The 24,005-nt window shown below is 34.4% G+C and overlaps 1 protein-coding gene and 1 non-coding gene across 2 annotated transcripts; both read right to left on the reverse strand.

Annotated features, from left to right (window-relative positions):
* Positions 1 to 652: 652 nt before the first annotated feature.
* LOC105798046 (protein LIGHT-DEPENDENT SHORT HYPOCOTYLS 4) lies at positions 653 to 2,283 on the reverse strand. Its single transcript, XM_012627935.2, has one exon. The coding sequence runs from the start codon at positions 1,611 to 1,613 to the stop codon at positions 1,044 to 1,046; it is 570 nt and encodes a 189-aa protein (XP_012483389.1). The 5' UTR covers positions 1,614 to 2,283; the 3' UTR covers positions 653 to 1,043.
* Positions 2,284 to 11,407: 9,124 nt separating this feature from the next.
* LOC128042698 (small nucleolar RNA R71) lies at positions 11,408 to 11,514 on the reverse strand. The gene has a single exon (XR_008198211.1). It is a non-coding gene; the product is annotated as a small nucleolar RNA R71 (small nucleolar RNA).
* Between the last annotated feature and the right edge of the window lie 12,491 nt (positions 11,515 to 24,005).

Here is a 24,005-nt window from a genome sequence, read left to right on the forward strand (position 1 = left end):
CAAACTACTCAAACATATATATAAATATAAATTCTAGAAATATCTAGTCCCTTATTATGATTCTGTAGTGAAACATAAGCAGTTAATTATGATATAAGAATATAAATATACTGTAATACACGTATCACTAGTGGTGCATCATCCATTTTTGTACATTGAAATGACAGCACCAGCGGCTAGCTAGTGCCGGCGAATCAGCACACATGTATTAATTACTAATTAACCACTGCTGGCTACTAACTAACCATCTTCTGAATCTCAAATCACAGAATAAATAAAGAAGAAAAGAAAGCTAAATAGTGGTAAAAATCTAATAGTAATCAATTTAAAATCAATCTTTAAATGGTTAATTTGATGTTGTTCTTATAGTATATCAATTAATTCCGGATGGTCAAGCATAAAATTGAAGTGCCAATCAGGGAAAAAAAGCAGAGAGTGAAACTAACTACCATCTGTAAGTGCAACAAAGCCATTAAAACAATTTAAGTATAGTGCTAGACAAATCTGACACATGAAATGAACCTCATGTAGAGCTGTTTCGAGCTCCAATAAAAGAAATGGAATTTAAGAGAATAGGGTTAAAGTGGAGAACGATTCAGAGAGATGAACTGCAAATATAAATATATTATATGTTTAAAATATGGAAGGTCCATAAAAACTGAGCAATTAGATGCTCTCAGTTCCATTTAAGCAACAAACTGATAGTACAATCACTTCTTGAATGACTTTTTTCTTTTAGTACTAATGCTACTAATAGTTCATTACTGATGATACTAACACTGTTTGCATCAAAAGTAGTTTACAAGGAATCCCCAAAAATCACTAAGACATTACCAGTTTTTACCACTCTAGCAGCAAACAGGAAGCATAGAAAAAGTTAAAAAAAAATTAACCTAAAATATATACCCATGCCTCAAAATGATACCTTATGGCCAAAGTACAGAAAATTATCTCATATATGTAGTATTAAATAGAGTGAAATGCTAGCTTGCATCTGGGGTTTTGTTTTGTTTTGTTTTGTTTTGGAGATGCATATATATAGTTTAACTTGCACCTGTTGGTGGTGGTGGCGGCAATGGTAGAGTCGGGATCTGTTGAGCTGGTGGTCGCTTACGCTTCTTCTTCTCATAGCTAATCCCTCTTGCTTTTGACTGCAAATCACGAACTTCACGAAGGTAAAGCCTCACAGCTCGTGCCCCAAAAGGGTTTACTTCAGGTTTTCCTCCATTTTCTTCGAAGGCAGCTCGGAGGCGGCCGATGAGAGCATCGAGGCTACCCCAGGCTTGACGGAGCGGGCAAGGGCAAGGGACTGGTGGGTTTGGGTGGCCATAGAAAGGGCAGATTGGAGTGTGGACTTTGGTTTTGCCGAATTGGTCAAGGTAGCGAAGGAATTCTAGGACGTGAGCTCCACTGCACCTGGAGAGCGAAAGTGGGGGCCTATGATTCTTCAGGTACTGACCAAAGGTGTTCCAGTCACGGCGCTTTTGGTTCTCGTAGCGGCTTGAGGTTGGAGAAGAAGACGAGGATGGAAGTGAAGTGCCACCGTTATTGCTCACGTTGATGAGGCTGACATTTTCGGAGTTGGAGCTATCGGTTTCTCGAATTGAATCCATGGAGACCAAACAAAGCTTTCAATAGGTCTTGTTCCAAATATATAAGCAAAAAGATGTGTTGGTCTTTGCTGTGGTAGGTTTGATAAGATCTTAACTACCTAGGGTTTCGTCTTTCCTTTATAAAAAACACTTTTTCAGTGACCATAAGACAGTGTAACATAGACCTAACAAGAAAAGGAGAGATCAAAGTCGAAGAAACTGTAAAAAAATTAATCAAGGAACCAAAAAATTTTAGTTTTACATATATAATTTAGTCTCTACTCTTTTCTCTGGCAGATAGAACTGTTGATATGAAACAACACCGTCAAGAAGAAAACCCAAAGTAAAAAAAAAAAAAATCAGAAGTGCTTTGCTTTAACAAGGAAGGGAGAGTGGAAGACTTTGCCGACTATTGATTTATATTAGACACAGTTTCCATTTGTGAGGAGAGTTAGGCAGCTAAACAGAAAAAGATTTTGGAGTTGAAATAGCAGTTTTAATGATTTGTGGTTGTTAGATATGAGGGAAAGTGTGGATGATCTGATGAGAATGATGGGAAAAGAGAGAGAAATGATCCCCCCCCACCCTCCTCTCGAGTTTTTCTTTACTCAGAGCAATACTAGAAGATTTTTGAGGGTTGTCTTTTTTCAGATTGAGTTGCTGAAATATATTATTAGTAAGTGATTTGGGGTGTAAAAAAATGATGGAAGGGAGAGGGGTATATATATTGCTTTGTTAATGGAATTTTATTATTGTTATTATTATGGATGACATTGATTCTTAAGAAATAGAAGAGAACTCTGGTTTAGGGGTTGTGGAAATGAAATGAAATGAAATGAAATGGAAATTTAAATTGCAAAAAGGGTAATGGCATGCAATAGGTTGAGATGGAGACATTGAAAAAAATAATTTTTTTCTTTAAAAAAAAGTTTTTAAAGGACAAAATTTAAGGGAAAGGCATGATTTTTTTCCCTTGAGCTCTGTAGCTTCGAATGACAGTTCCTTCTCCATTCACCACAGTACCATTTTCCAAATTTCCCATTTTTGAAATTAAAAATTTTAATATTATTTTGATAAAAATCCCATTTTTTTTCTTTTTAAATTTCTCATTGTTATTCAAAAAAAAAACTACAGTTATGTTTTTGTTTTATGCAAAGTTAAAGATTTTGTACCTGATCTTAACATTTGGTTGAGTGACGTATATTACTTATTTAACACAAAACACTTCATTGAGTTTTGAAAAATATTATAAACAGTGGTTTACTAATTTTTATTTATTCTTTATTTGGACGCAGTACTTCCTGTCCCCTTACCCCTTACAAGGACTAAAGTTTATTATTTGGAATTGTACATGCTAAAAAGTAATTTTTTTTTTGAAATAATACTCAGATTGGGCTTTATTTAAACTAGTAATAAACATATAAGTTTTAGAAACATAAAATAGAGCAAGCCCAGTAACCAGTCTAGGCCAAACGGAAGACAAGCAGAAGCATAAATAAAAGGAAACCTAATCACCTAGGAAAAGAAAAAAGGAAACAAAAACTGCAAAACATTAATTCAGCCGCTCCACCTGCCCAATCAATTTCAAAAGCTATTAAACGTCCTGTCTCTTCACCTGTTTCCTTCTTCAAGACGTTTTGAACCACCCAAGAGCTTTGAAAAGTCACTTTGATATCTGCTCTTCACCATTTCCTTCCTTCCAATTCTCCCTTTCCCCGTTTCAATCTGGTTCTCTCAGCCTTTCATTTTCTGCTTGAAATTTTGCACCATCAGGGACTCGTCCGACCAGGTAATCCCCTCTGTTTCGTTTATTCGCTTCTGTTGCTAAAGTATGCGCTAGGCTATTTGTTGATCTAGGAATATGCTCAAACTTGCATTCTTTAAAATAAAACGAAAGCTGATGGATGTCATGGATAAACGCACTCACCATTGATTTATCTGGGCTTTTTGCTTTGCACTTTTTTATTATTGATAAATAGTCTCCTTCGATAATAACTCTTTCCCACTGTTTGTGAACGCCGATTTGGAGAGCTTTCCGGCACGCCATTGCTTCCGCTCCAAAAGCTGAGGAGACCCTTTGATGAACCTCCGAACAAGATAAGAGAACTAAACCCTCTTTGTCTCTGGCTACAACTCCGATAGCCGCTTTATTCTGTCCTTTTTCATATGCTGCATCAAAATTGATTTTGACAAAGTTATCCTCTGGTTTTTTCCATTTTGTAACAGTAAATGGAGTTTGTCTACTATTTTGACCAACCGATTCTAACTCCGAAATGTATCTGTTAACAAATCTTCCTATGTCTTTTCCAGATTTACTCCCTTTATTATGCAGTCTGTTATTCCTATCACCCTAGATGGCCCATACAGCAACACAGAAGGTCCGACACTGAAATGCCGAGCTTTGTTTAAAAACCCAGATTAACCACCAAGAAACCCCAACCGATTTTCTTGCATATACTTATAAAATGATAACTCTTTCCACATCGAAATTGTAACAGGCATTCACGAAAAAGGTGGTCCATAGATTCAGATCCAGATCCACACCGAGGACACACTGAAAAGTTTATTAGTCTTCTAAGAAGCATATTAACCCGAGTTGCTAGGAAATTCCAAGAGATCTTCCAAACTGTAATTTTTATTTTTGAAGGAAGATCAAGAAGCCATAGCTTCCTGTAGAAGTCCTTATAGTCATCTTGTAAAGCATAAGCTCTAGGATTATTTTCAGTGTTTTGTAATAGTTTATAGGCGCTCCTGACTGTGAACTCACCCGACGCTTCAGCGCTCCAGACTTGGAAATCATCGTGTGGTTTTTTGCTAGCGGAATACTAAGAATCTTCTCGGCAACATCCTCTGGAAAGGTATACTCTATCAACTCTTGTTTCCATGTTCTACTGCTTGATTCAATTAAATCCACAACTTTACTAACATTCAAATTCGAAGTTAAAGCTGGTAATTCATCTCGCGATAACCCTGGAATCCAATAATCATGATTAATCGAGATATTTGTACCTTTACCCACCCTCCAGCATAATCCCTTAGCTAAGACACCCTTAGTAGCCCAAATACTCTTCCATGTATACGAAGCATTATTCCCCAAATGAGAATCTAAAAAATCAGCATTTGGAAAATACTTTGCTTTTAAAACTTTTGCAACTAGAGAATCTGGGTTATTCAAAATGCGCCACCCCTGTTTAGCTAGAAGGGAGATATTAAATTGAGCCATATTTCTGAAACCCAAACCACCCTCATCTTTAGGACGACATAGATATTTCCACTGACACCAGTGGATACCTCTTCTTCTATGTGCTTTCTGCCACAAAAACTTAGCAAATATATTTTCAAATTCCCCACAAAGAGTCTTTGGTAGTAAAAAACACGACATAACATAGGTTGGAATGGCCTGTAACACTGATTTGATAAAGACTTCTTTACCTCCTTGGGATAATAATCTAGTACTCCACCCATCAATCCGAGTAACAATCTTCTCTTTTAACTGCTGAAAAGATTCCTTCTTGCTACGCCCAACCATGTTCAGAAGCCCCAAATATCGTTCTAAGTTTGTAGAGGTCCTAATCCCCAACTTTGCTCAAAGGGCTCAAAGGGTCCCCTTGACGTAAACCTTGACGCAAACCTCTAGAAAAGTAATTTTTATTATTTTATTGATTATGAAATTCTTTGGAAAGGAGTTTAATTTTTTATATTTATTTTTAAGCATATTTTAGTTCTTAGAAATATACCGATGATATTGCTAACTCTATTTGTGGGTAAATAATATAATTTTCTTCGAGTTTAATTATTTCTCCTAAATAGATTTTTATCATTGGATGGTTTGGGACCTGGAGTATATTGGGGTTCAGAAGCAAATTCATACAAAGTCAAAACTCACCTATACGTAACCTCAAATACATATATTAAGGTAAATTACAATATTAGTGACTCAATCATGCGTGAGTTATCCAACTCCAATTAGTTCTAATGGCTAACAAAAAAGTGGTATGGTATTTTCTCCAATTGAAATAATAATAAATTTAACACTCAATTATTATAGTAATATGACTATTTTTAATTTATATGATAAATTCAGCCGTTAACAATTACAAGTTATATCAATTTGGTCTTTATTTTTAAAAATAAACTAATAACATTTACATATTTTATCAACTTGGTATTGATTCTAAATATTCAAAAATATATATAAAAAGCCATACTTTTTAATTTTTAAAAAAATTAAAAATATAGATAATAAATTAAAAAATACATAAATTATAAAAATATAAAATATAAAAATACATAAAAATTAGTTATATTTTTAAAAATATTAAAAGGTGATATTTAATATTTATATTAAAACAATTAACAAATGTGGTTGCAACTTGTGAACAACCTTGGTTTAACACCCTAGAAACATTATGTTATAAAAGTAGTATTAAATGAGAATTGTGTGTAATGGATTTTTCGGTAAAGTAAAATAAAGAAAATAAATGATAAAAGAGAAGGTTAATGGATGCCAACAAAAGTTGAATTAAAAAGTATGTTGTGATATATTAATTTAAGACAGACTAAATTGTAAATATGTGAAAAGTTTTGTGACTCAAGTGAAAATATTCAAAATTTATGGTGGCAAAATATAAATATGAAAAGTTGAAGGACCAAAAGTGCAAATAACCTAAAAGTCCTTGTGACGCAAAATTGGTAAATAAAATTGAATAAGTGGAGAAATATGAAGGACTATAACACATTTTTACCAAAAGTGAATAGTGATTCAATGATAGAATTGTAGAGAAATATGAACAGCAAAATGGTCATTTCTTAATTTCGATAAATATTAAGTGTAATGATTAATGGTGAAAAGGTGTTGAGAAATAATTGGTTGGATTATTTTAATACTATTTTGATATTATTTTATTTCATTAATTAAATAATTAGGTATTTGATGAGAAAATGTAGATTTTTTCCTCATTTATCTTCCATTCTCATGCCACTTTCATCTATGTATGAGGGAAACTTTCATTTCCATTAACTTTAGTCCTTTTCACTATATCTATCTAATCTAAGCTAGAAACCATCAAATTTTCTGTAGCACCCTATACTCAACCCGATTTATCGGATTCAAACATAAGATGTCACAAAACTTACATCCTTAGCAAATTTTACAATTTATGAAAGCCATATGAATGTACCTCTTATTTTTTTGAAATCATTCCTATGATAATAAGTTTGAATAAAACATTTATCATTTGTCCTAGACTTTTAAAGGTATTATAAAACCTTACAACATAAATGTTTGATTTACCAGACGAATTCGTAACGTGCATTACTATTTGTCATTTGAAAATATATATTTCTAAGAACATACCTCTGTATGCATAATATTACCCTCGGTTTACCACCAGGGCGCATTCTCTGGCTTGGTCCTTCCTAGCACACTAGTTCGATTTACAGATTTGCATACCAAAAGACGCATATAAGTTCAAAGGAACTTAGTGGGCCTTAATCAATATTACCTTTAAATGGTGTTGTAGAATTTCTTGACTTAGGGTTTGGATTCCCTCTCAGACCTTGGCGGATACTCTTCTGATTCTTGGTTAGCGGATAACTATACGCCCACTTTTCCTCTTGAATACCTTATAGACGATTCATCTGACTAGTGGGTTACAATTTCACCCCATAGTTTGAATCCTATTTCACCATCCCTATAAAGATAATATTTGAATACTTTACCCAATGTAATATTCCTATGGGTATTACTCTTTAACTGATCTTCCTACTGGCTTTGACAGTGACCAAACATAGTTTGTACCAAATTTTACAATTAATCCAGGCAACATACTTACTCAGATGATTGCAAGGTTTTGATCAACCAATAGCAGTCTAGATAGCATTAATACATAGGGTGAGAATTCGCAGGTTTGGCAAACTTTTACACCACTGTACCTCCAGATACGACAAACTCACCATCATGGTGGATTACTGAGGTGGTTTCCTCAGTTGAATACAATGCTGAAAACTCTCTTAGAATTTAATTCCAAGACATACCCAGATTTCTTGGCATGGGAGGTTTAACCACTCACCATTTAAGCGTTACAGAATTTGTCACACAGTTTTTCCAGATAATACTCCACAAAGGCTTTTTACAAGATTAGACACAAAGGCTTTTTAGATAATAGGCCACAAAGGCTTTTCACAAGATTAGTCACAAAAGCTTTCCAGATAATACGCTATAAAGGCTTTTCACAAGATTAGCCACAAAGACTTTCTAAAGAATTCTCAAGTTTGCAGTCCCGGTGGACTACATCTTTTCCATGATGGCTTTCGAGTTTACTATCCTGGTGGACCAACACAACGGATGCCAATGAGCCTCACTCACATGGTCTCACACTGTATCGCCATCTTGGTATATTATCAAATGATGCAATGGGGTCACACCCACATGGTTTTACATATATCGTATTTGCGCTCTGACCATGATTTGCCAATCCAATTTGTAATGAAACTGCCCTACCAGAGGCATCACAAATAAAACTTTTTTGTCCACATTTTCATATGACATAGATTTTTCAATACTGGAATCGTATAACAAAAGGTATTAGAAAATGATCATACCCACGCATGCGACACAACTTATTACACCTACCCAGACTCCATGAGCCAACTCATCACAGTAGAGACACTTATGAAAATCTCATTCATGTTTATAGTGGAATCATACTTTCTAACACATAATTCCAATACAAGTATATCACACATCGACATACCATCCCACACATTATATTTACATCACTTTACAAGAGTACATACTCGTTCACAGGAACAATAACTATAACATAATCAACATAAAATGACATGCAAGAGTCAAGTTCAGAGGTTCACTAGAGACCTACCTTTCCTTCGACCTGCAGTTTCTGTTTCGATTGTCTTTCCTAACCCAGTAGCAGCAACTGCTTAAAAGGTCATAAGATTTTCATTAGAATCCCTATTATGGACATTCTACATGCTACCCCCATGCAGGGCCTTCCTACATCACTCTTCCCTTTTATAATAGTAACATGCAAAGTTGTAAGACTTACCAAAAGACAGATTCATCTACTCATTAGATGAGATCTTAGTTCGATCTTATTGAAGAATAATAAGAGAATGTTACGGTTAGAAAGAAGAACCTGAACATTAAGAAGATAGAAAAACCATTTGAAAAGGTTCCCTATAAATATACTCTCGGTCCCTGGAAACACGAAAATATACAAACTTTTTCATGCCCTTTTAACTCAAATTCATGCAGTTTCGGTAAAATTCTTCTTGAAAAATAAATAATAATTATAAAATAATTAAATTGCACTCAAATTATGAACATGTTCAATTTTAATTAATTTTATATTAAATTTTGATTAATTTTGATTATTTTCGACAGATTTGCACAAAAGGCGAAAAATAGCTTGGTAAACACTACTAGAAGCGCAAAATTGAGAAGCAATTTTGAAGTATTAAGGTGAATTAATTTTTCAGCCTAAGACGGTCCAAATTATGTGTATTAATTCATAATATAATTAATTTTAATTTTAATCCAATTTAATTTGGGTTAAATAAATTATTATTAATTCATTATGAAAAGGGGCTTAATTGAAGTGAACTGAGAAAATCAATCCAACCGAGCACTGGGCGGCCTAAAATCGTCCCACATGCTGACCAAGTCAGCTTGTTTGGCTGATTATTTAGCTTGCAAAATAACCCTTGAAGTCTTCTTCAAATTGCATTCAAACCCCTCCACAATTTATGCCTTTCTAGTTTTGCCCTTACCTTAAAATAGCAAGTTTGAAACCTTCAAACTTGCCACATGTGTGGCCGGCCATGGGGGGACTCTATGGCTGCTGATTTTTACTAATTTTAGCAGCCATCCCAACCTATAAATACCCCCCTTTGCTTCTCACTTCAAACACATCTCAAACCCATTCATTTCTTCACTTCTCTCTCATTTTTCTCTCATTATTCCCTTCCATTTTTCTTCATTTTCTTCCCTTATTCCTTTTCCGGTTTCTCCTCTTGAAAAAGAGTCCTTCAACAATCATTTGGAACAGCATTCAAGTGTTCGTGGAAGCCTCAGTTCAACAAGAACAAGCGAAGAAGTAAGAGTGGAGCAAACTAGTCAAGCCTCAGAGAAACACCAGATTTGATTCTTGTTCCTTATCCTTTTTAATTTTATTGTCGTTGTTATGAACATGTCCATGAATAATTGTGTTGTTGATATGTTTAATTTAATTAATATGGCTTAAATTTAATTCGTGTTAGGTTGATTGCATTTTGTCTACTTAATTTATTAAAATTATGTTTGTGTTGTTATAGGCCTCAGTAAGATATTTGATTAAGTAAAATTGTGACTCAGTTATTCTTGCATTACAACTATAAGGTAACTAATGAAATAATTATTTAAACGGATTGAAATTGTAATTAATTGACACGATACTTAATCAGTGCATGTTTAATCATCTAAGGTAGCTGAGGGTTAAATTAGGAACCGTATCTAACGATACATTAGCCTTGTATAACTTGCAAGATTATTGTGATTAAACTGTTTAAAGATAGAAATACATTGTTACCTCACGTAATCTTTTATGTGCTTATGAGATTGAATTAATTATTTGAATTGACAGAGAGATATGTAGAAGAGATTATTTTAATTTCATAAGTATGCATGTGCATTAACATATTTACTTATTAAAATTTGTTTAATCGGTTGAATTTACGTAGAGATATTGTCAAGAGATAAATGGATTTTGGTAGTTGAGTATGTTCAGAAGTTAGCAAATTACCGAGTTACCGTGAATTTATTCGTAACAACATGAACATGAGTTTAATAATTCTAAGTTAAGAAATGTAATTAATCTAACACAATTATGTCATCTTGATTAAAATCGTCTTTTGAAATCATGCATTGGAACTTTTAATTTATTTTTATTTATTTTACATTGTTAAAATCCTAGATTTTAATCACCTCTTCAAATCAAAATATGTTTCTTCACCAAAGTGTTTTTAAAATTGCATTCATAAATAATTCTTTTCACAGTCCCTGTGGGTACGACCACTGGACATTTACTTGTCACTTTATTACTTGTTACGATTGTGTACACTTGCACATTTCCATCGTTCCAAGTTTTTTGCTCCGTTGCTGGGGACTATTTTAAAAGTCATTATTTGTGAATTTGTTAATTTTGCATTTCGGTTAATTTTTCTGTTCAATTTTAACTTAATTAATTTTTCTTTGTTTATTTCAGGTGTTTATGAGTATTGATCGAATCATCGATTTACTCCCCATAGACCCTGAGATTGAAATAACTTTTTGACAACGAAGAAGACAAGCAAGTCAGAGAAGGACCGAAGATATGAAAATCGAGAATCCGAATCAAGGAAATGAAGGAAACCCTGCTGAAAATCCTATCCTTATTGCTGATGATAGGGATAGAGCTCTAAGACAGTATGTCGTGCTAGTGTTTCATGATCTTAAGTCGAGTATTAAAAGACCTGAAGTTGAGGCACAACGGTTTGAGTTGAAGCTAGTCATGTTTTAGATGCTTCATACAGCGGGACAATTCATTGGAATACCTACCGAAGATCCTCACCTGTACTTAAGACTGTTTATGGAGGTGAGCGATTCTTTTAAGTTAGTTGGAGTACTCGAAGATGCACTGCGATTGAAGTTGTTCCCATATTCGCTAAGGGATAGAGCTCAAGCTTGGTTGAATTCATTGCCACCAAATTCAATTTCCACATGGCAAGAGCTAGTAGAAAGATTCCTCATGAAGTATTTTTCGCTTAGAAGGAATGCTAAGTTGAGGAACGAGATCACTGCTTTCCAACAAATAGATGATGAGTCCTTGTATATGGCATGGGAAAGGTACAAAGAATTATTATGGAAGTGCCATCATCACAGAATCCCTCATTGCATCCAACTTGAGACGTTTTATAATGGTTTATATGCTCACATGAGGATGGTAGTGGATGCTTCTGCTAATGGTGCTCTCATTTCTAAGTCTTACAATGAAGCTTATGAAATCATCGAGAGGATTGCCAGCAATAATTATCAATGGCCAACCAATCGAGCAGTGTCAGGAAGATGAGTCGTTAGAATACACGAAGTAGATGCTCTCACTTTACTCACATCTCAGGTATCCTCGATTTCCTCGATGCTTAAAAATTTTACCACTAATGAGTTTACTAGTTTTGTAGCACAACCACCGAACCATTTTGAAAATGTAGTCTGTGTCTATTGTGGAGAAGGACTTATGTTCAAAGAATGTCCATCGAATGCATAATTCGTTTATTACATGGGTAACTAGAACCAAAATCGAGGATTGCAAGGACTAAAATCCAATTCGTATAACCCATCGTGGCGAAACCACCCTAATTTCTTCAGGAGTAACCAATGGGTTGGACCAAGTAACACATACGTCCAACCTAGACCAACCCAGCCCCCATTTTTACCCAACAACTGCAGAAACAACCTCAAGCTGAACCATCCAATGACTTAGAAAATTTTTTAAAGGCATACATAGCCAAGAATGATGCCTTAATCCAAAGCCAAACAGCTACATTAAAAAAACCTGGAAAATCAAATGGGCCAGCTTACAATTAAACTCAGAAACCGACTACAAGGTGCTTTACCTAGTGATACGGAGAATCCGAAGAATCTAGGAAATGAGCATTGTAAAGCGTTTGCATTGAGGAGCGGAAAGACATTAGAGCCCAACACAATCGAAGTTGAAAAGGAGCCAGTTGATGCTCAAGACTCATAGGAAGTTCAACTGAGTGTTAAAATTTTAGTTTTATCGGAACCTGAATCTAAAAAATCCAATAAGGTAATTTCTGAACCAATCAATTATGATAAACTAATAACTTTGTTAGATATAGAATCGCCATAAAAGACGAATTAACCAGTTCCAGTAAAGAAGCTTCCACCACCGTATCCTCAAAGACTTCAGAAGTAGAAGCAGGAAGTTCAATTCAAGAAGTTCTTAAACGTACTCAAGCAACTTCATATCAACATCCTGTTGGTTGAACCATTGAAAAAAATTCCGAACTATGTCAAATTTATGAAGGATATCCTATCTAAAAAATGAAGACTTGGAGAATTTGAGACGGTAGCCCTGACAAAGGAATGCACTGCACATCTTCAAGACAAGCTACCCTCGAAGTTGAAGGATCCTGGGTGTTTTACCATACCTTGCAACATTGGAGCAACATATTGTGGTAAGGCGCTATGTGATTTAGGTGCGAGTATCAACTTGATGCCTATGTCAATATTTAGGAAGTTGGGGATAGGTGAAGTTAGACTTACTACGATTACACTTCAATTAGCAGATTGATCCTTAGCACATCTAGAAGGAAAAATCGAGGACGCATTGGTACGTGTAGACAAATTTATTTTTTCTACTGACTTTGTTATTCTAGAATTTGAAGCAGACAAATAATTGCCAATCATCCTAAGAATACCTTTTTTAGCAATTGGAAGGACCTTTATTGACGTGCAGAAGGGCGAGCTTACTGTGCGTGTTCAGGACGATCAGGTAACATTTAATGTTTTTAAGTCTATGCGATTTCCTAACAGAATTGATGATTGTTTTATAGTGTCCAATTTAGAGGAATTGACCATGGAAAAGGAACTTAACTATGTTGAGGACCCATTGGAACAAATTTTGACATCAGACCCTCCAAATGATGAAAAGGAGGATGAATACTTAGATTTGCTAGAAGCTAATCAAAGGTGATTTAATCCGCAATCCCATTTTAAATCTTTGGAGTTAGAGAATAGGGATTATGCCCAACTAAAAGCGTCAATCAAGGAGCCACCTAAATTAGAATTGAAGGTACTTCCCTCACATTTAATATATGCTTATTTAGGTAACGCTTCTACTTTACTTGTGGTTGTTCGGCGGAATTAACCATTGGGCAATTAGAGAAACTCATCCTAGTATTGAAACAACTCAAAAAGGCTATCGGATGGACCATAGTTGATATTAGAGGCATTAGTCTGTCTGTATGCATGCATAAGATCATCCTGGAAGATGGTGAAAAAGGGATGATTGATGGACAACAAAGACTGAACCCCATGATGAAGGACGTGGTAAAGAAAGAAATCATCAAGTGGTTAGATGCGGGTATAATTTGCTCCATCTCAGATAGTTCGTGGGTAAGTCCGGTCCAGTGCGTGCCAAAGAAAGGAGGTATTACAATCACTGAAAGCGAGAATAACGAGTTGATACTGACTAGAATGGTTACAGGATGAAGAATTTGCAATGGTTATCGGATGCTGAACAAGGCGACTAGGAAAGATCATTTTCTTTTGCCGTTTTTGGACCAGATGCTGGATAGACTCACGGGGTGAGACTATTACTGTTTTCTTGATGGATAATCGGGGTATAATCATATTACCGTAGCACCAGAAGATCAACACAAGACAACATTCACCTGCCCGTACGATACATTTGCATTTAGACATATGCCATTTGATTTATGTAATGCACCTGCTACATTTGAAAGATGTATGATGTCTATTTTTACTGATATGGTTGAGAAATACTTGGAAGTTTTTATGGATGATTTTTTAGTATTAGGAGATACATATGATGATTGCCTAGCCAATCTAAGCCAAGGTACTAAGGCGATGCGAAGAAAAAAACCTCGTACTCAACTGGAAAAGATGTCATTTCATGGTACGAGAAGGTATTGTTCTAGGGCATCGAATAACGAGACATAGAATCGAGGTAGATAAAAAGAAGGTAAACGTTATTGAGAAACTCCCACCTCTAACATCTGTAAAGAGTGTTAGGAGCTTTTTGGGCCATGCCGGTTTCTATCGAAGATTTTCAAGGACTTCTCCAAAATTGCTAAACCTTTATGCAAATTATTGGAGAAGGACACGACATTCAAATTTGATGAGGAGTGCTTAAGAGCTTTCAAAGATTTGAAGAGTCGGTTAGTATCAACATCCATAATCGTCACACCAAATTGGAATTTGCCATTTGAATTAATGTGTGACGCAAGTGAATTTGCGATAGGAGCTGTCATGGGCCAGTGAAGGAACAAAGTTTTTCATCCAATCTACTACGCAAGTCAAACTTTGACAGGAGCTCAAGTAAATTATACGGTACCAGAGAAAGAGTTACTTGCTATTGTGTTTACTTTTGACAAGTTTCGATCCTATCTTGTAGGTACCAAAGTGAGTGTCTATATGGACCATTCGACAATTAAGTATTTACTTGCCAAGAAAGACGCTAAGCCGAGACTAATCCGATGGGTACTTCTACTTCAAGAGTTCAATCTAGAAATTCAAGATCGAAAGGGAGTAGAAAACCAAGTAGCAGACCACTTGTCCAAATTGGACCGCAAGAAGGGAATTCTCCACTTATACCCATTTAGGAGAGATTTCCAGTTGAACACATACTGAAGGTAAATCATGTCCATAATACCCCTTGGTTTGCTAATATTGCAAACTATTTAGCTTGTGGTTTGGTGCCGATTGATAAGACGTATCATCAAAAGGAAAAGTTTCTTCACGATGTGAAGTACTATTTCTGGGAAAAGCCATACTTGTTTAAAAAGTGTGCAGATCAAATGATCAGGGGATGCGTGGCAGAAGATGAAGTACATAAGATTCTATATAATTGCCACTCAGCTTCGAGTGGGGAACACTTCAAAGGTACACGTACTATGGCTGAATTATTACAAGCCGAATTCTTTTAGCCAACACAGTTCAAAGATGCGTATGCTTACGTAAAGAGTTGAGATTGATGTCAAAGGGTTGGAAACGTCACCAACATAAATGAGATGCCCAAGACAAATATCATTGAGGTAGAGTTATTCGATGTTTAGGGTATTGACTTTCTCAGTCCTTTCCCTCCATCTTTTGGTCACAAGTACATATTGGTAGCAGTAGACAACATGTCTAAATAGTTTGAGGTAGAGGCATATTCGACGAATGATGCTAAGGTTGTGATGAATTTTTTGAAGAAGTATGTGTTCACAAGGTTTGGAACCCCGAGAGCTATCATCAGGGATGAAAGGTCCCATTTTTTGAACAAATGGTTGAAATGGTTACTCGACAAACATAGAGTGAAGCACAAGGTTGCAACAACTTACTATTCGCAGACGAATGGGCAAGCTCACCTGGCAAACAAAGAGGTCAAATGTATACTCGAGAAGGTAGTTTGCCAAAACAAACGAGATTGGTCCAAAAGATTGGATGATGCTTTATGGGTTTACATGACAGCATACAAGACACCTATAGGGATGTCACCCTATAGGTTGGTCTTTGGGAAAGCCTGTCATATGCCATTGGAGTTAAAGCACAAAGCTTACTGGGCTCTCCAACAACTTAACTTGGATCCTAAGCTTGCTAAAGAAAAACGGATGCTCCAACTCAACTAGTTAGAAGAATTTCGAATGTTCTCATACGTGGATGCCAAATTACTCAAGGAAAGGCTTAAGAGATGGCATGACAAGCACATTCGGGTTTGAGAATTTGAACCAGGACAGCAAGTCTTATTATTCGATTCTAGATTAAGGTTATTTCTAGGTAAGTTAAAATCACGTTGGTTCGGTCCATTTACAATTCACTAAGTTTATCCATACGGAGTTGTCGAACTTCAAAGTAAGGGAGGTAATTTTCGAGTCAATGCTGAACGCTTAAAACATTACTGGGGAGATAAAATTGAACGGGATCAAATTTCGTTCATTTTATCAGATATTTAATTTTTCTTGTTTTTCTTTTGAAATAAATGATTTAGGGTATATTTTCGGGATTAGTATGTTTAAATAAATTCTGTCTAGGAGATTGAAACTTAAACGGGACTGCTTGTAACCCTTCCAATCTTTCCTGGAAATTGATTTTAACATAATATTCTGAGAAATTATTCCCTAAAATGGCAAAATAAATTTTTAGTTTCTAAATAGAAGGGTCAATTTTGATCCAAGTTTTAATTGCAACTCAATTTCAAATTTTCTTTAAGTCTAGGTACTTAATTGAACTATTTTCAAAATTTGGTTGCTCTTTTGTAAATACTAAAAATTAGATGTCTCTTTTGTAAATGTTTTCAAAAGGCATCTAGAATAAATTTTTTAATATAAGTTAATAAATAAATGATACTCATTAATATATAATTATATCTATTATAATATATATTAATTGTTATCAACTTTGCATAGAATTAGGATTAGTTTAAATTTGATCATATTTTATCTAATAAGTATTTATTTTAATAAATTAATAGCAAATAATAATTTAATATGCATTATATTAATTATTAATTGTTGTTAACTCTATGTAGAATTAGAACTTAGAATATTTTAATTATTAATTTGTTCTAAGAATTCTAATTAAACTCTTACTCCCTAAACTATTAATTTCACACACCTTTTCCACTTTTTCACATCACCTTAAACTAGCCACACAAACACCCACCTTCGGCACCAGCAGCCTGCTCCTTCTCATTGCAGCTGCCCGCTCATCCAGCTTCAGCAGCATCTACACCAACTCGCGCGCCTAGTAGCTCGCTAGGCCTGCTCGACGCACCTACCTGCTGCCCACTCTCCCGCATTCGCGTGGCACATGCATGCCTTGCTGCTCCCTAGCGTACCGCTGCTGTCTTGCTACTCACTCTTGCCTATCGCACCACACCATCAAGACACCCTACAACCATCCCTAAACCAACCCTTTTTGCTTTATATTTTTTTTTTTGAGTTCTTAATTTTTAGAAAAACGTGGTAAGACAAATTTTTCTACTAAATTTTAGTTTTATTTAATTATTTAAATTTTCAATTTATTGAATTATTAATATTTTATACTAATTAAATTTTTGAGAAAATATTTGTTTCCATCTTATTTTTAGGTTAATCATGACTCGCAAGAGAACTCGTGCCTCTGCTCAAATTGACGAATCACAAAACAAATTCCACTCTGAAGAAGCCAAAGCGAGATACGAAAGCGTTTTCAAGAACCAATAGATGCACCCAGAAAAAGGCTTTACATTGAAAGAAAGCAACTATATTGATTTCATGGCGCGCATTCGACAAATTGCTGAAGCTCTCAATTGGGAATTATTTTGTGAGAAAAGACCTAGTGCATATGAGGAGTTTGTTCATGAACTTTATGTGAATTTGACCTCATGCGAATTGACAGGTGTTCCTGTTCATGGAATCAAGGTACCAATAACCTCAAATTCTATTAATGAATTCTTTGAATTACCTAATTTCGAAGAAAACGAATATTCTTCCTTGATGAGAAATTTTGAGTCTGAAGATCTACAAGAAATTCTCAAGGAACTTACAGTTCTAGGTTCTAAGTAGACTGTGTCAAAGTAAGGAATTCACAGTTGTCATAAAGAATATTTAACACCACTAGTGAAGGTATGTTTTTATTTCATTCGATTCAGCCTTATGCCCATTTTACATGGGACTACAATTTCATTAAAGCGAATGGTCTTATTATACTCGATTTTAACTGGAAAGACCATTGATGTAGGAAAAATCATCTAGAGAGAAATACAGAATTGTGCCACTAGAAGAAGTAGCCCAACTTACTTTCCCTTTACGATAACAATTTTGTGCTTGAAAACTAAAATTCTTGCAAACGTAAAGAAGACAGGTTATAGCCAGGGCACAATCACAGATTGGGACCTCTACTGAATAGCTGGAGACTCTGTTCTACAGCAACGAGTTGAAGAGAGCAAGGATCCCGAAGAAGAAGAAGAAGAAGAAGAAGAAAAAAGAAGAAGAAGAAGAAGAAGAAGAAGAAGAAGAAGAAGATCCCATAGAGATTGAACCAATGTAGCCAGCTGAAATCCTTGATAAGGTAGAACTAATAAAACCAATAACAAAACCTGACGTCACAACTTCAATGTTCAACACTCAATCGTCTCGCCTAGATCTTCGAGATGAGCTACCAAAGTTGATGGACATCATGCAACATATGTAGTGGCAGCAACAAGCTTACTGGAGATATTCAAAAATACGAGATGACTCAATGAAAAGCGCTCTTACAAAAATATAAAATGACCAATTTATTTTTGTCCCTGAGTTTCCAGATTTCATATTTGAACCATGGAGTCCACTATCGAAGAGGGAGAAAAGCGATTCATGCAAAAAAAAGGTGATGGAGCAAAAGATGAGTCGAATTCGGAGGGATCTGAAAATAAATAAAAAGGGAGGATATTGACTTTATTTTATTTCTGTTCTTAGGTTATTTAATAGGATTAGGTTTTATTAGGAATTTTTATTTTCATTTAATAAAACAAGAGGTGGAAATCATAAATAAAAATGAACAAGTTGTAAAGTACAAAGTGTGGCAATAGATATATACATGTCTATGATTGGATATAGAGAGAGCTTGGTACTTAAGCAGTGAAATTGACTCACCTCATCCTTTCTAGAATCTACCTGGTTTATAGTATCTATTCACTTTTAATAATGAGGACATTGTTCATCTTAGGTAGGGGGACCGAAAAATTGAAATTATTTCCACTCAGAATGAATTTTTCTTTTAATTATGTTTAGGATATATTTTGTTCAAAAATTTGAAATTTTGTTAAGTATGCTAAGATTTAGTATAAATAAAGTTCGATTATTTCAATAATTGTTATGTTAGCTTAATAATGACATAAATGTATTTTTAATAAAGCATGCAAATCGTACCATAAAATTTAGTGGAGAGAAATTGCTATGTTCAACATATCAATGCATAAGTTAAACTTAATGATTGCACCTAATCTTGAATAAGGGAATAAAATAAAATTGATAGGGATTTAACATGTCTTTATTAGGAATAATTTAGTCTATTTTTGCTATCGTAAGAATAATTGAAATTAATTTAAACGATATGTACACTTAAGTAGCGTAAATCACAAAATTCTTGTTCTTGAGCATAAGTATACTAAATTCATAATTTTGGGAAGAATGTTGTTCTGAAAGAATTTTTCAAAGGTGTTTCAGAGAAATTCTTTTCAAATTTGTGCATTACTCGGGACGAACAATGAATTAAGTTTTGGGGTGTGGAAACACGAAAATACACACACTTTTCATGGCCTTTTTAACTCAAATTCATGCAATTTCGGTAAAATTCTTGTCGATAAATAAATAATAATTATAAAATAATTAAATTGCACTCAAATTATGAACATGTTGAATTTTAATTAATTTCATATCAAATTTAGATTAATTTTTTTTATTTTCGATAGATTTGCACAAAGGGCGAAAACCAGCTCGATATACAATGCTAGAAGCTCAAAACTGAGATGCAATTTTGAAGCATCAAGGTGAATTAATTTTTTAGCCTAAAACGGTCCAAATTATGTGTATTAATTCATAATATAATTAATTTTAATTTTAATCCAATTTAATTTTGGTTAAATAAATTATTATTAATTAATTATGAAAAGGGGCCGAATTGAGGTGAACTGAGAAAATCGTCCCACATACTGACCAAGTCAGCTTGCTTGACTGATTATTTAGCTTGCAAAATAACCCTTGAAGACTTCTTCAAATTGCATTCAAACCCCTCCACAATTTATACCTTTCTAGTTTTGCCCTTACCTTAAAATAACAAGTTTGAAACCTTCAAACTTGCCACATGTGTGGCCGGCCATGGGAGGACTCTATGGCTTCTAATTTTTACTAATTTTAGCAGCCATCCCAACCTATAAATACCCCATTTTCTTCTCACTTCAAAGACATCTCAAACCCATTCATTTCTTCACTTCTCTCTCACTTTTCTCTCTTCATTCCCTTCTATTGTTCGTCATTTTCTTCCCTTATTCCTTTTCCGATTTCACCTATTGAAAAAGAGTCCTTCAACTATCATGTGGAACAGTATTCAAGTGTTCGTGGAAGCCTCAGTTCAACAAGAACAAGCGAAGAAGTATGAGCGGAGCAAACTAGTTAAGCCTCAGAGAAACACCAGATTTGATTCTTGTTCCTTATTCTTTTTAATTTTATTGTCGTTGTTATGAACATGTCCATGAATAATTGTGTTGTTGATTTGTTTAATTTAATTAATATGACTTAAATTTAATTCGTGTTAGGTTGATTGCATTTTGTCTACTTAATTTATTAAAATTGTGTTTGTGTTGTTATAGGCCTCGGTAAGATGTTTGATTAAGTAAAATTGTGACTAAGTTATTCTTGCATTACAATTGTAAGGTAACTAATGAAATAATTATTTAAACGGATTGAAATTGTAATTAATTGACACGATACTTAATCAGTGCATGTTTATTCATCTAAGGTAGCTGAGGGTTAAATTAGCAACGGTATCTAACGATACATTAGCCTTGCATAACTTGCAAGATTATTGTGATTAAACTGTTTCAAGGTAGAAATACATTATTACCTCACAAAATCTTTTATGTGCTTATGAGATTGAATTAATTGTTTAAATTGACATAGAGATATGTATAAGAGATTATTTTAATTTCATAAGTATGTATGTGCATTAACACATTTGCTTATTAAAATTTGTTCAATTGGTTGAATTGACGTTGAGATATAGTCAAGAGATAAATGGATTTTGGTAGGTGAGTATGTTCATAAGTTATCAAATTACCGAGGTGCCGTGAATTTATTCGTAACAACATAAACATGAGTTTAGTAATTCTAAGTTAATAACTGTAATTAATCTAGCACAATTATGTCATCTTGATTAAAATAATCTTTTGAAATCGTGCATTGGAACTTTTTTTTACTTAGATAAAATCCTAGTTTTTAATCACCTCTTTAAATCAAATTATTTTTCTTCACCAAAGTGTTTTTAAAATTGCATTCATAAATAATTCTTTTCACAGTCCTTGTGGGTACGATAACTCGACATTTACTTGTCACTCTATTACTTGTAGCGGTTGTCTACACTTGCAAAGATGCTATGACATCATGATAGAAATGAGTAAGACCATAGCTGACAGACGCTCTGACATCCTTTAATAGTCTACCAGGACGGTAAACAGGGGTTATATTGTGTAAGACTATAGTTGAAAGATGCTACGACATCATAAATAGTCCGATGGGACAATAAGCACGGGATAGCTTGATGAGATAATAAACACGGGATAGTCCGCTAGAACATTAAACACTAGGTAGCCAGTAGGGACAATAAAAATAGGGATCCCGAGGTGTAAGACTATAGCCAAGCTATAGCAACCAATGGAGTCCACCAGTACATTAAACATGGGGTATAGTTTTTAATACCATGGCTTAGCTTTGGCAGCATAGAGAGTCCGTTGGGACTATAAACGGGTGAAAAATCAGAACAGAAATAATGGGACAACCCACAAACAAGGAAAAAAAAGGGTTAGAAGGAAAATGAAAATATGGACATGCAATATTCGACTATTGAGTCAAATTAATTCACCAATGAATGGGAACATAATGGAAATGAGAAAGGATTATAGGAATAGTAGTCGTGTAAAACAACAGGGCATAAGAATGTTAACCAATAGGAAGGAGACACAGGAGTTGACGTACTGGTGGCGCCTAATTTATAGGCTAACGAGAAATGATTTAATCAAGGATAATATATAAGGATCCGCCATTAAAGAATGCTGAGGGCACTCAGAGAAACCTTATAGGCTAGTGACTTCTCATACGTACGTTGATTAGTCCATAAGGAAAAAAAGGGTGAGCTAAAACCCATCAACAAAGAAGAATATGTTGAATGGCAAAAATGTCTCTCAGGATTGTTTCTTTTTAAGGGGAATATCATCTAGGTATCCCAAAGGATAGGATGACAGTAAGCCCAATAGGACTAGGGTAATAGTAAGAGTTTGCCTTGGACTATTCAAATTTGGAATGATCACGAAAGGAAAAATACCCAAGAGCAGTTAGAAGGGTAGACCGCAGGACTACATTATAGGGATGTGGTGAAAAGAAGGCTTCCACACTAGGAATAATTGGAAGAGAGAGAATAAGTAAAAGAAATGATAGAGTCTACAGAGATGGTGAAACATTCAAGGGAATTGACAAGGCTAATCAAAGGCTAGGGGAATGGCCGGATGGAAATCACTCAATGATTTATCCATATATGGGTAGGATAGGGAACAACATAAAGTCCACCACGACGAGTTTTAGAGAAAATTTCCAAAAACGAGTAGGGAGTATATTGTATCTAGTTTTAATATTTAAACCTAGCAAGACGGGGACTAATTATGTGATAACTAGAAACTCACTAGGTTTATTGAACTTACCAAAGTCTGACCTATGTTTTGCAAGGTTCATGGAATAATGAACTCGAGGAGAGACCAAGCCAAGTTGTTTGGAATCAAGGATTCATAGTAATTATAGAGTCATGCACATAGGAAGAAGGGGAAATAGGGGTACCTTTAAAGACTCCTCCGTGAGGTGAATAAGTATATTGTAATTATGTGGTTCCCTTAAAACCTGGGGTTCATATAGTAAATCTTTATGTCTATAACGACCCGAAAGTTAGTGGTATCAAAAAATGCGGTTTCAGAACCCTATTTTCATAAGTTAGACTCGTAAATATCAGTATTAAATATGTACGGAGTTATATTAGAAGTGAATTGAATTTTGGATAAATAATTTGGGCGAATTAGTAAAAGTGTCAAAAATTTAATTATTAGTGGATTATTAAGTAGAACTTGGCTGAGGGACTTATGAGGCAATTAAACCAATGTTAAATTATTAGTGGGTGGGTTTCATATAGTTAAAATTCTAATAAAATAATTTATAAACTGAAAAAATTTAATTAATTAAGTAAAGATGATAACCTTAATGGATTGAAAGAGAAAAAAACAATTTTCTCTTTGCATTTCAAAGTTTCGAAACCTTGGGGAAGAAGAGAAGATGACTGGCCTAGTTTCCTTTAAGTTTCAAGCTTCAATTGGTATGCTCGCTTTAGTCATTTCCTTGTAATTTTTATGATTTTGTAATCTTGGGTGCTCAAACTAACTGACCCATATCATATTTTTTAATACTGTTAAAGTTTGAGGATGTTTCCAATGTTGAATAGTTGAAGTTTTAAGGACCAATTTGATAGATTTTAAATTTAGTATTAAAAAATGACTAAATTGTAAATTCAATTGATGATTTAGTGTAATAGGGACTAAATTGCACAAATTTTGGAATTTGTTGTAGAAATGAAAAATATGATGTTAATTTAGGCCTCGAGTAAAATTGACATAAAAATTTATGATTAAATTTGAAAGTTATGTTAGTCTCAGTTTTAGGGACTAAATTGAATAAAATGCAAAAGTTATAAAAATAGAAATTGAATGTGAAAATGGTTGAGTGATTGACGAAATATCTAGTCTGTTTTAATTCGTAGCTAACGTTAACTCGAATTTTTTGAAAAATAAAGGAAAAGACAAAATCGTCTACGAATAGCTCAGAGTTTATGGTTTGTGTTTTTATAATCCAAACTAACTT

Source organism: Gossypium raimondii, chromosome 7 (genome assembly GCF_025698545.1).
Source record: "Gossypium raimondii isolate GPD5lz chromosome 7, ASM2569854v1, whole genome shotgun sequence".
In the NCBI taxonomy this organism is placed as follows: domain Eukaryota; kingdom Viridiplantae; phylum Streptophyta; class Magnoliopsida; order Malvales; family Malvaceae; genus Gossypium; species Gossypium raimondii.

What these genes read in the sequence shown, in the direction of transcription:
- LOC105798046 (XM_012627935.2), bottom strand. Translation starts at nt 1,613, where the DNA reads ATGGATTCAATTCGAGAAACCGATAGCTCCAACTCCGAAAATGTCAGC.